General features: G+C 43.7%; 1 protein-coding gene across 2 annotated transcripts in view; it reads right to left on the minus strand.

Moving 5' to 3' along the window:
• Window positions 1–13,732, minus strand: part of tyk2 (tyrosine kinase 2) — a 74,739-nt gene that overhangs the window by 31,603 nt on the left and 29,404 nt on the right. For both annotated transcript variants that reach the window (XM_033012190.1, XM_033012191.1), the window contains exons 2-7: window positions 8,097–8,304; window positions 7,240–7,363; window positions 5,138–5,279; window positions 3,734–3,897; window positions 2,449–2,830; window positions 256–438 (exon numbers count right to left, since the gene is read on the minus strand). In XM_033012190.1, the coding sequence (XP_032868081.1) occupies window positions 256–438; window positions 2,449–2,830; window positions 3,734–3,897; window positions 5,138–5,279; window positions 7,240–7,363; window positions 8,097–8,277 (1,176 nt within the window). In that variant the 5' untranslated portion in view covers window positions 8,278–8,304. The remainder of the gene's footprint in view (window positions 1–255; window positions 439–2,448; window positions 2,831–3,733; window positions 3,898–5,137; window positions 5,280–7,239; window positions 7,364–8,096; window positions 8,305–13,732) is intronic.

A 13,732-nucleotide genomic window follows, 5' to 3' on the forward strand; every position in this document is an offset into this window, starting at 1 on the left:
ACCACAGGACCTAACCTGAGGTACAGGCAAAGCAGCAGGGAGTCCAGGTGTAGATAAGGAAATTTGCCACATGGAATAATCCCAAACCTGAGTGGAACTGAGCAATATCTGTATGTCAGGCCTCTGTAGATCGCATAAGTATCCAACACTCACATATGGCCACTGACCACTAGTACAACAAACGACAAGGTGGGAACCCCTGTGAAAACATACACAAGCAAAAAGAGAGATCGGAAGGAGAAAATGATCACTCACCAGACACTTATTATCCTGTCGATGAACGCTGACTCTACATTCAGAGATGCCAATATGCGTAATCTCCTTAAAATCACAGAAATATATCCATGGCTTCTCAGTGAACTCCATTGCTTCATTTACTTTGTTATTCCCGTGGTCTCCAGGCTTTCCCTTCCATCCTGTCTTTTTGATGGGTGGAGGCTATGTAGAAAGAAGGCACAGAGCAAGAAGAGATGGATCCAAATTCAAGCACCGTGCTTCAAAACAGGACACTTAGCTGTTAATGGGAATTTATTCATGATAAAGAGAGTTGCTGGTCCAAAGACAAAAAATAACAAACAGTTTAGATTTAAGTCTACAAGCATTTGCAAGTAGAATAAAACTATTATGACTCAATGGCAGCATTCTCTCTTCCAACCTATATCCATGTTGAAGAAGTGAGCATGTAACAGAAGGCAGCAATTCCCCAGATCTGAGCGAGCGCGACACAGTTGGAGATGACGCCTATCACACGCCACATTAAACCAGAATTTTGGGCACTTTCCATGAAATAAAACAAAAGTTCACGACATTATTTTGAAGAATGGGAAGCTATCCTGGGTACTGACCAATGGCGATCCCCAAAGCAACGTCCATGAAGCATGTCATCACATTACATAACACAATGTTAACTGAAGCAGCTACGTACAAAATTGTTACTGCAGGCAGCTTTAAAATGACTCTAATTTGGTGTAAAGTGCATTAGAACTGGGCGGCACGGTGGCACAGCAGTAGAGTTGCTGCCTTGCAGCACCAGAGACTCAGATTCGATTCGGACTACGAGGGCTGTCTGTACGGAGTTTGTACGTTCTCCCCATGACCTCATGGGTTTTCTCTGGGTGCTGCAGTTTCCTCTCACACTCAAAAGACGTACATGTTTGTAGGCTGATTGGCTTGGTGTAATTGTAAATTGTCCCTAGTTGTCCCTAGTGTGTAGGACAGTGCTACTGTAAGGGGTGATCGCTGGTCGGTGCGGACTCGTTGAACCGAAGGGCCTGTTTCCGCACTGTATCTCTAAACTAAAACATTTGGAAAGATGCAAAAGGGCACAATAAGTGCACATGATCTTGCAAGGGATCCCAGGGAGCTCCTCGGGGCTTGAAAGAATCCAGGAAACACATTAAGGCTTGAAAGATTCCCAGGCAGCATGTTATGGCTTGCAAGTAATCTCAAGGAGCATGTCACAGCCTGAAAGAATTTCAAGCAGCAGGTTGGGGCTTGCAGGAGATCTCAGGGAGCCAGCCAAGGCCTGCAAGTATTCCCTGGGAGCATGTCATGGCTAGAAGGAATCCCAGGGAACACGTCAAGGCTTGCAAGAGTCCCAGCGAACACACTACGGCCTGCAGGGCAAGTCTAGGAACATGTCAGGACTTGCAAGGGATCTCCAGAGGTATGTTGGTATTTTCAAGGAATCCCCAAGAGGATATCAGCATTTGCAGACACATAATGCTGGAGTAATTCAGCGGGTCAGACAGCATCTCCTATTTCTCCTGAGATACTGCCTGACGCAGCACTTTGTGTCCATCTTTGGTATAAACCAGCATCTTTGCTTCTCTTAATAACCAACAAGACCATTGAGGTGTTTATTTATCTGTTTATTTATGTGTGTGTGTATATGTGTATATACAGATCTGTATATACACATATATATGGACACATAGATCTGTTCTGTATTCATGCCTACTATATTCTGTTGTGCTGCAGCAAGCAATCATTTCATTGTCCTATCTGGGCCACATGACAATAAACTCTCTTGACTTGACTTGAGCAAGAATATCAGGCAGAGTTCATTCAGTTGAAGGCTCTTGTTTGGTTCGTGCAGGGGCAGGGACTGAAACTGTTTATGATGCCCTTGGCACACAGAGAAAATAATAACAATCAAAAATGCAAGGAAGCAAATTAGAAATAACTATTGATGAGCCTTGCTCTGGCAATCTGTAATTAGAGCACATAATCCACAACTCTGAATGAATGAATGAATGAATGAATGAATGAATGAATGCTTTATTGTCACATGTGACAAGTCAGAGTGAAATTCTTTGCTTGCATACCCAAGGTATGCAAATAGTCACCACATAAAGGGCAACTACTTAACACTGTCTTCTTAAGCAGTCTCGCTTCTGTACCAATCTAATCTACACATCCTGTACCAATCTAAAGCTTAGCGCTTACCTCCTTCTTCATTGTTCTCCACTGTATGCCCTCAGTGCCAGTCACCAACACTTCACACTCCTGGGTACTCTGTGTGGGGTAGATAAGGGCCTCTGTGGTCTTCACATAACACCGGCCGTTAATGTAAGGAGTCCTGTTGCCTTCTGGCTGAACCTCCAAATACAGAGCCTGGAAGATCTCGCCTCCAAAGTTGCTGCAGAGGTTCTCCAAGGTGGAGAGGTACTTGAATACAATATCGTGCTGGATCATCTTTCCGGAACCTGTGGTAGGCAGCTGGAAACCCCGCACAAATTTCCGAAAACCTCGTTTTAGGCGGATCCTAGTCAGGGGATTGCTTTTCTCAATTTTTATCCGGAACGCCTTTGGGATGCACTCCTTAAAACTGATAGACAAGCACAGAGGAGGCTGATCAATGAAAACATCTACTGAACAAAGCTTAAATAAGATGACAGAACATTCAAGGAAACCCAGATCCCTGGTGACTTGCCTTTCAGTTTTCACCCATCCCATGCAGGCATTCCCACCTTTAACCTGTTTCAAAGACTTTCAGTGCAGTTTAGAATTTTCCTATTTTCTCTAAAGTTTAAGGTGAGAGACTGGAAAAATTTAGTAGGAATCCGAGGGACAACATTTTCCACACATGGGTATATGGAACGAGCTGCCAGGAGGTAGATGAGGCAGGTGCTAGCACAACTTTTAAAAACATTTGGACAGGTACATGGATAGGAAAGGCTAAGAGGGATATGGGCCAAACACAGGCAAGTGGGACTAGTGTCGATGGGGCATTTTGATTGGCGTGGGCAAGTTGACCGAAGGGCAAGTTGACCGAAGGGCAAGTTGACCGAAGGGCCTGTTTCGTGCTGTAATACTCTACAACTCCTCTTTCGACACCACGTTCTGTGCGACAAGCTTTCCCTTGAAACCCTTGGTTGGTGAAACATCCTCTCGTTGTTCCCTTCCTTCTTGCTCCACCACGCACTGGGCCGCCTCTCAAGCAATGAAATCTCAACACCAATTACTCCAGTGCCCTTACGTCCTATATTGACATCAATCTGATTATTAGGATCCGAGCATTGCATTCCAGCGTGTTGCGGGGGCACTTTGTGTCAACACACGCGAACCGCAATGAGCACAGTGCTTCTGAGAATATGGGGCGAAGGCAGGGGGATGGGGTTTAGAGGGAAAGATAGATCAGCCACGATTGAATGGCGGTGTAGACTTAATGACCTTATTCTGCTCCTATTACTAATGAACTCATGAACTATTTGCGTGTTTGCTCACACACCTGATTTCTTTCGCCACGTCCCCAAGCGAGCGGCTGCTCTGCACTGCGATGTAGGAAAGGTGAAGAACAGCCATTCCCAGACTCTCGTTCTGGAAGAGGTGCATGTCCTGCTCTTTCAGCGATTCCCGGAGCGGCGCGATGCCGTTTATGAAGTCGTATTTACCCTGAAAGGATACAGAAGCACCAATAGTCAGAAGGAAAGGTGGATAAAACTCAGAAACTGTTGATGAAATGCATATTAGAGGGATCTGGGTCAAACACTGGCAAGTGGGACTAGTGTACATTGGACAGTCGGTCAACTTGCCCACGCCGATCAAGATGCCCCATCTACACTAGTCCCACTTGCCTCTAAACCTTTCCTATCCACATACCCGTCCCAATGTCTTATAAAATATGGTGATAGTACCTGCCTCAACTATAATAGTGATATGATAGTACCTGCCTCAACTGTAAACGCCTATCTCACCAGGGACTAACTCTACTGAACGTTTTTCCTTCCATTATTTATTATGTAAAGGTATATGTGTGTTATGATTGTGTTTATAGTTTGTTTGGTTGTTTGTCTTTTTGCACAAAAGTCCGCGAGCATTGCCACTTTCATTTCACTGCACATCTCGTATGTGTATGTGACAAATAAACATGACTTGACGAACTAACTCCTTTGGCAGCTCGTTCCATATACTGACCACCCTCTGTGTGGAAAATGTTGCCACTGAAGTTCCATTTAAATCTTTCCCCTCTCTCACCTTAAACTTAAAAATAGGAAATTTGAATGTGCAATCACCAATCTTATAGACAGCCAAAAAGCTTCACCTGTGAGTGACTGAGAAATGTAAAGACCTATGTTTCTTAATTTAGCCTTTGTCCCTGAATTCATTGAGAGACCTTGACATAGGGTAGTTTTGCTATAATGCAATAGGTGCTTTCCTAAGAGGCCGTGCATTTTAGAAAATCGCATGATAAAAATAATAGTGCCAATGGAGAAAAAAAGCAGTTAGGGTGTGTGGCAGGGAGTTGTAATAACAAAGTTATGTTGCCTACAGGATGTATAAAAGTAAAGGTTATTTTCCAACAGGCTAATTTTGAAGCTGCAGCCCAAAAATACAAAAGGTCAAAGAAGGGTTTCGACCTGAAACGTCGCCTATTCCTTCACTCCATAGATGCTGCCTCACTCACTCAGTTTCTCCAGCTTTTTTGTCTAACAAAGGTCAATGTTTAATAGGGTATCATTGCACAAGTAATGTTCCCTAATTCATGACTGTTGAGTTAGGGAAACGTGTTATTAGCAGAACCACTTATCATGTGTATTTCATCAACCTTCCTCTCCACTAGCACCAAGCCCACCACAGGGCAATGAAAAATTAGAGGGTTAATTAAAAAAAACATGCCAAGAACTCAATCCACCTGTGCATAGATGTAATTCAGGGACATTGGATCGAACAGAGGGCTGCCCTGGTCAGGTTTTTCAGGATCGCTCTTCCTTGGAGACCATCGATGCACCCTCGGTTCTTTTTCAGTCATGCAATGCCAATTCTTGAAATAAAACCTGCAAACACAAAACATTATGTATAGGTGACGCCCAGAACATTCACACGCCAATCTTGTTATGTCTATCTGAATCTGGGTGTATCAATGGGTAAGCCAAATTTGAAACCATTAATAAAGTGGCAATCACCAAGAATTAAACATTTATGTAAGAAACGTGTGAACAGATCAGGCAAGAAAATACAGTGTTTCTGTTTGTCTCCGGCATTACTTCTTCCCACACCTCCAGATTCAGGGACAGTTTCTTCTCAGCTGTTATCAGGTATATGGAGGAGGACTGGCCAAATATTGTGCCTTCCACCACAGTGATGAATGCTGTGGTGGATGTTTGTGTTAAATTTTTATTGTGTATTGTGTGTTCTTTATCATTGTACCACTGCTGACATATTCATTTCACTTGCACTTTATGTGCAATGTGACGAATAAAACTGTATTGTATTGTATTGTATCTGAATCATCCCATCACAACCAGTGAGCAGTGCTGAACTACTATCTACCTCTTTGGTGACTCTCGGATGATCCTTGATAGGACTTTGCTGGCTTTACCTTGCACTAAACGTCATTCCCTTATCATGTATCTCTGCACTGTAAATGACTCGATTGTACTCATGTATTGTCTTTCCGCTGACTGGTTAGCGCGCAACAAAAGTGTTCCACTGTACCTCGGTACATGTGACTATAAACTGAACTACCTAAACCTTTCTTCTTTGAAAAGCTCGCTATTTTCTCTGGAAATGTGATGCAATTCCACAGACACCAGCAGCTCTCCAGGATCTTACTCACAGCCGTGGGGCACTCAGCCAAATTGCAGCATTGACGTCCTGGAAATCCCACGCCTCCCAGCTCTGCCAGTATAATCTCCAGCAGGAGTTTGTGACTCACGGTAGGAAGGCTGGCCAAATATTGCATGCTTCCACATTATAGTTTACTGTCTGATATTGGCACAACAGAGGTACAACAGAGGTACAAGGCAGGAATGTATCGGCAGGAAATGCGGAAGCTGATTTACACCAAAGATAGACGCAAAATGCTGGAGCAACTCAGCGGAACAGGCAGCATCTCTGGAAAGAAGGAGACCCGAAACGTCACCCATTCCTTCTCTCCAGAGATGCTGCCTGTTCCGCTGAGTTACTCCAGCATTTTGTGGCGACAAAGCAGGAACACTGGGCAATAGTAGGAGTGAAGCTGTGGTTCACTTGTAAGCATCTTGTGAGAGCAAGTTAACTTCAGGACGGTAATTGAAAAGGAACAGCAAGCTTTGTAGAAGCAAAGCTGGGGAGTGTGAAGAGAAGAGCAGAGGAACGAGGGACACAGGAAAACTTTTGTTAACAAGGATATAGGCATGGGGACAATATTCATGTGGAAAAAAAACTATCAAGAAATTTATACAGAGATGATGATGGTTTAAAAATCTCTGCATCATGATACACCTGTGGACCCATTGGAATCAGAGGCAGGCAGGCAAGGAAGCAGTGATATTGGACTTGACAATACGGAATAAGGTTGTGCACATTCAAGAAGCTCCCATGGAATTTCAGGGCAACATGGTGGTGCAGCGTTAGAGTTGCTGCTTTACAGCGCCAGAGACTCCGGTTCGATCCTGACTACGGGCGCTGTCTGTATGGAATTTGTGCGTTCTTCCCTCAGACCACATGGGTTTTCCCCGGGTGCTCCGGTTTCCTCCCGCACTCCAAAGACGTGCAAGTTTGTAGGTTAATTGGCTTCGGTAAAAATTGTAAATTATCCCTGGTGTGTGTGTGGGATAGTGTTAGTGTACGGGGATCGCAGGTCGGCGTGGACTCGGTGAACTAAAACCGTTTCTACCAGTATGCCCATTTGGCTAGAATAAACAATAAAGATGGTTTAAAAATAGTAAGGTAAGCAATGCGAGTAATGAATAATCCAATGTCAACACACGTCCGGGACATATGACAATAAAACACTCTTGACTCTTGACGTACCTCATGCGATAATGTAGGGTCAGACAAAGGTCCTTGTTGATCTTGAAGATGTGATTTGGGGGGTACCAATGATTTTCTTTGAGGTCACATAGAGCGTACAGACTATGACACAGTGGGGAAATTGCTTGAAAGAAAAATAAATACACCATAATATTAGACCATGTCTTCAATTGTTCCTCAGGTTTTTGGGGTTGAGTTTACACAGCTAGCAATAGAAGTCTGACACTGAGCTTGCATTGCGTTGCTTCGAATGCGCAGGGACCAGCTCCTGATGGAAAGAGGTGAGCGGAGTAGACTGAATGGGCCGAATGGCCCAATCCTGCTCCTATAACTTATGAACAACGTACAAGAATGTATTTAACCCTTGGGCATCCAAATGTCAGTGATGCATCCTATCCCACACCAAGGCCAGCAGCCATTTCCCCCATTTTCACCACTACCCCATTTTCACACACAATTATCCAACAAAGAACCACAATTCACATCTCAGTTCCCCCTCCTCCCCAAAATACAACAATCTGTTTCATTCCAAAGCCACTGGGGAAAATAATGCCCCTGTCCCACTTAGGAAACCTGAACGGAAACCTCTGGAGACTTTGCGCCCCACCCAAGGTTTCCGTGCGGTTCCCGGAGGTTGCAGGTGGTTGCCAGAGGTTGCAGGTAGTGGAAGCAGGTAGGGAGACTGACAAAAACCTCCGGGAACCTCCGGGAACCGCACGGAAACCTTGGGTGGGACGCAAAGTCTCCAGAGGTTTCCGTTCAGGTTTCCTAAGTGGGACAGGGGCATAACTCTCAAAATTAATCTCAGATTAATTAACATGGCAGTAACACTGAGAGCAAAGTAAAGACTTCCTTACAGCATTTCTCTGCGGCAACAATGCACACGTCCTCTGCAACCATGTCCACATCTGTGAAGACAAGATCTTGCGTGCCTTCATTCGACCAGTACAGGTGCACTCGGAGACCTGGCCCCGCTGACGAATGGATTCCGTCGAGTTCAATCTCCGTGTGCGTTAAGGTGCAGGGGCACAGCGCCATGTTCACGACTCGACATCAACGGCCAGTCTATGGTGGAGAGGGAAAAACAAATGCACAGATCAGATTTCAAGAGTCAAGTCAAGAGTGTTTAATTGTCATACATCCCAGATAGAACAATTACATTCTTACTTGCAGCAACGCAACAAAATATGTAAACATAGTACACTGCAAACAATACAGACGATCCGGAGAGGGCGGCACGGTGGTGCAGCGGTAGAGTTGCTGCCTCACAATGCTTACAGTGCCAGTAGACCCGGGTTCCATCCCAGCTAGGAGTGCTTGCCTGTATGGAGTTTGTCCGTTCACCCCGTGACCTGCGTGGGTTTTCTACGAGATCTTCAGTTTCCTCCCACACTTCAAAGACGTACAGGCTTGTAGGTGAATTTGCTTTGGTAAAATTGTAAATTGTTCCTAGTATGTGTAGGGTGGTGTTAATGTGCAGGGATCACTAGTCGGCGTAGACTCGGTGAGCCGTAGGGCCGTTTCAGCCCTGTGTCTCTATACTAAACTGGCAGATTGGCAGCCACGCTTCCGTCAGTCTGCCCCAGGGCAGCTGTGGCTACAGAAGTAGCTTACCACCACCGAGTGTGACTGAGGAGTGAATGAATAATGCGATGTAAAGCGCCTTGAGTATTAGAAAGGCGCTATATAAATCCTATCCATTATTATTATTAAACTAATATAATAAACAAGGGGGAAAAAATGCATAGTGTGTGTATATATATATATATATATATATATATATACACACACACATACCCACAAATACATATATAAATATCTAGATTATAGATTATATAGATTTATAGATACACACACCATTTGGAAACAAACTCATAACTACTGGCCTTGGCTCAGTAAGTGACAATGTTGCCTGGATTTAGCTGTATGCATGAATTTGAGCATATCGTGCAAGCTAATATTTAATTGTAGGTGCAGTTTCAATTTGTCAATTTCAATTTCAATTTCAAAGCACTTTATTCGTCCCCGAGGGGCGATGGTGCAACACACAGCCAAAACAAACATTGTGATGTCATGAGGACATCGATAAGGGTTTGGCAAACATTTTGGATAAGATCCAATTCAAAGAAGACATGAAAACAATTTCAAGGGCTCCATGTCATTATGATGCACAGGACTACATTAATTCCACAACTGCAGAGATTAAATAAAGAGCTGGCTATTGTTGGCCTGTTAGACCATTTTATCTCCCCTTCCCAAACCGACCTTTGTCCTGGTCTCCTCCATGACCAAAGTGAGGCCACACGCAAACTGGAGGAAGCAGCATCTTATGTTGTGTAGGAAGGAACAGCAAATGCTGGTTAAACCGAAGATAGACACAAAATGCTGGAATAACTCAGCGGGACAGGCAGCATCCCTGGAGAGAAGGAATGGGTGACGTTTCGGGTCGAGACCCTTCTTCAGTCCTTATATATTCCCTGGGTAGCTTACAACCCAATGGTATGAACATCGAACTCTACAATTTTAAGTAACAACCCCTACCCCTCACTTTTTTCCACCCTTCTCTACCCCATGCCCCTCCTGGGTGCTCATCCATTTCGCTCACTATCTGCCCCCCTTTCCCCTTCCCATTTCCCCCATCCACATATTTCCTTTCCTCCAGCATCACATTTCATGGCTCTTCTCTCCTTGTCTGACAGCCTTTTATCTTCTTTTCGCCTCTGGCCTTTGTCCACCCGTTTTCCAATCAACCCCCCCCCCCCCCCCCCCTCCCCTCCCCTCACCTACAATTAGTCTGAAGAAGGAACCTGACCCAAAACGTCATCTATCCACATTTCCAGAGCTGCTGCCTGACCCACTGAGCTACTCCACTATTTTTATTTCTGGTTATCATTGATTTTGTGGTTACTGCTCCATGTATGATGCTGCTCTTATTAGACTGGATTCATCTGTAAAAGCAGCATTTACTTAAAATTTAATTACTGGCAATACAAAACAACAGATGTTTCATACACGCAAATATATTTTTAAATAATTGTTGGAACACATCCTGTTGGAGTTTTTAACACATTGATGAGAATATCCAAATGGAGATATTCCAAATGGCCGTATTCACCAGTGATCAGACCTCTCGGGAATGTTGCACTTCCAGATCTGAAAGCAACCACAAGTTCATTATGAGGAATACAAGCAGCTGCTCGGTGAAGCTACCAAGCCACAAGAATGCACTGTAGAGCCAAAAGCCTTATCAAACAAGTTAACAATCCAGCACTTCAATGATTCAATCCTACTTCCTTGTCAGATGGACCTCAGTGCAGTGAAATACCTGGTCTCAACCCAAAACATCACCCATTCCTTTTCTCCAGAGATGCTGCCTGCCCCGCTGAGTAACGCCAGCATTTTGTGTCTATCTTCGGTGAAATCCTGTAGACACAAAAAGCTGGAGTAACTCAGCGGGTCAGGCAGCATCTCCAGAGAACGGGAATAGGTGATGTTTCAGGTCGAGACCCTACTTCAGACTGAGTCATGGAGAAATGGAAATGAGAGATGTAGATGGTGATATGGAGAGATATAGAACAAATGAATGAAAGATATGCAAAAAAAAGTAACGATGATAAAGGGAACAGGCTATTGTTAAATGTGGTCTAGGTGAATTGAATTACAGACAATGAAACTCAACAAGACAGCTTTAAAGCTAGTGTAATGACTTGGGTGGGGGAGGGATAGAGAGAGAGGGGATGCAAGGGTTACTTGAAGTTAGAGAAATCAATATTCCTACCGCTGGGTTGAAAGCTGAAATGCCTTTTGTTTTGCATACAACCTGGTGAAATCATGTAGGAGACCTCACCGAGGCAGTACACAAGTGTCGCCACATTTTGGCAGTGAGACTAAGGCAGTGGTATATTCCAGGACACCATTGGATGTTAAACAAAGTGTCTGCCCTCTCTGAATTATACCAAAGACACACACAATGTGAAGCTGAAGCACTCCACCAATAGCTTGATGCAATACTTGTTCCTTAAACACCATCAAAGCAAATTGCTTGAATCACGAACAGCCAGCTATTACGCAAGCTACCCACACACAAACTGAATACTGCTATTGATTACTTTATAACTATGACCACTGTCAGGAAATTTTATTATGTGAAAAGCATTTGGGATGTCCTACATTCTTTTTTAATGTTTTATTTGAATACATGCTCCCTGAAGTAACAGTGCAAGCAAATAAACGAAGAAAGGGTAGGAAATTCTGACACAAAGTGCTGGAGCAACTCAACGGGTCAGGCAGCATCGTTGGAGAGCATGGATAGGTGAAGCTTTGGGTCGGGACCCTTCTTCAGACTCAAAGTTCATGTTCATAAGTGATAAGAGCCGAATTAGGTCAATCGGCCCATCAAGTCTACTCCGCCATGGCTGATCTATCTCTCCCTCCGAACCCCATTCTCCTGCCTTCTCCCCACAACCCCTGACACCCGTACTAATCAAGAATCTATCTATCTCTGCCTTAAAAAGGAGAATTGTTTATTCAATAGCAATGCAGTGAGTACTCCCTCGTCCATATCAAATGGTCCTCATAACCATGGATAATTTCCATAGGTAATCATATGGTGTATTGTCTAACTGGGCAGCTCAAATCATGCAAGCTGAATGACACCACAGCAATGGTTGTTGGCAGAATTAATCATTTGCTATCTGGTTAGGTCACAACAAGCTCGGGGCAAGCCTCTTGTAATCCAAGTCATGCTTTGCTTGTTGCTATGTTGATTTAGCTCCGCAAAGCCATGCCTGTGTACACAAATAGACATGACATTTCTTCACATAATTCACCTTAAAGAAACTCGATGGGCTCAGCATGATGTCTACAAAGCTGAAAAGTGCTGAGTATGATCATTGCAGACAGTTTTCATGACCATCCCCCTGATTTTTGTTCATTTCTACGCAGAATGCTTAGGCTATTTGACATTATTCGCCCATAATTCTCAACTGAGATATAGCACAAATCATCATCTGCCAGTTTAACTTAATCAGCTGACGTTGACTTCAATGTTATTTCCTTGAAGAGTTGTGCAACCAAAAGCTCCATAAATGTTCACCACTTCCATGAATGCATGAGTCTGCAGTGGCTTTCACAATCCTATGTACAACCGCAGGTGTCAATCCTCGACTGAGGTAAACTTGTTCCAGCATTTGAGTTGAAAATCTATTGGAATTCTGCAAGCCTTTTTAAGTCAATCTGCCAGATATGCAACGTAATAACCTGCAGGTGGCTGTTTAAATCATTTGACAATACGGTGAGGTAGTAAATGGATGACTATGTTCGGTTCAGTTTAGTTTATTGTCACGTGCACCGAGGTACAATGAAAAGCTTTATGTGTTGTTTCGAGTAAATAATCGGCAGATTGCTAGATGAGCAGTGATCTCATCGAACCACAGTAAACTCTGAGAAGGATTGTTTAAGAAGGAACTGCAGATGCTGGAAAATCGAAGGTAGACAAAAGTGCTGGAGAAACTCAGCGGGTGCAGCAGCATCTATGGAGCGAAGGAAACCCGAGGGCCGAAACCCGAGGGTTTCGGCCCGAAACGTTGCCTATTTCCTTCGCTCCATAGATGCTGCTGCACCCGCTGAGTTTCTCCAGCACCTTTGTCAACCTCTGAGAAGGATTGACCAGGTAGACGCAGCAAGTGCCAAGGGCCGGTTCAACTGGAGAATACAGAACAAAATATAAGGAAATTATGCCAATGGGTCGTGTTCCAAGAATGATGCACAGCTCTCCTGATTTCACTGCTTCCCAGAACAGAATTCCAAAAGATTTTCAACTTTTTTGGTGAGGTATCATTCACCAAGGCATAAAAACCTTATATGGATGTAGAAAAGAAGACAAGGCCCATTTGGCCCTTTGAGTTTGTTCCACCATTCAATGTTATCATGACTGATCCGTGATCCTCCCTCTTGAGGCCCTCGCATGCCTTTTGTGTCTTGAATCCTTCTTAAATATATTTAGCAATTTGGTCTCCACCATCATCTGTGGTCAAGACAATTACAAAGATTCATCAAGAGCAGAACTAAGAAATCCATCTCCTGCCCAAACTGTCTTAGCTTGTATTGTGAGACTGTCTGCTTCCAGGAACTCTTGGTATAGAGTGTATACACATACAGGCATTTGTGCATAAACTCTCTCACACATTAACTTGTTTTCTAATTATGTTTAACACTATCATCGTGTTTTATTGTTGCATAGTCTTTCTTTTCTCTGTCTCGGAGAATGTGACATATATGATTTATCTGTAATGTATGTTTTTTATGTGTTGCCTGAATCTACATGCCTCTGCTGCTGCTAGCGATATTTTAATTGTTTCTCAACTTCATCGTACTTGTGCATATGACAAACTCAACTACTCAAATCTTACCTTGCTACCCTTCCCAGTGTTGCTCTTTTTAAAAATATTCCTTCTCCAAATACATATCAAATTTTCTTCAAAGTTATATAATA

This window comes from Amblyraja radiata, chromosome 35 (assembly GCF_010909765.2).
Source record: "Amblyraja radiata isolate CabotCenter1 chromosome 35, sAmbRad1.1.pri, whole genome shotgun sequence".
NCBI lineage: Eukaryota > Metazoa > Chordata > Chondrichthyes > Rajiformes > Rajidae > Amblyraja > Amblyraja radiata.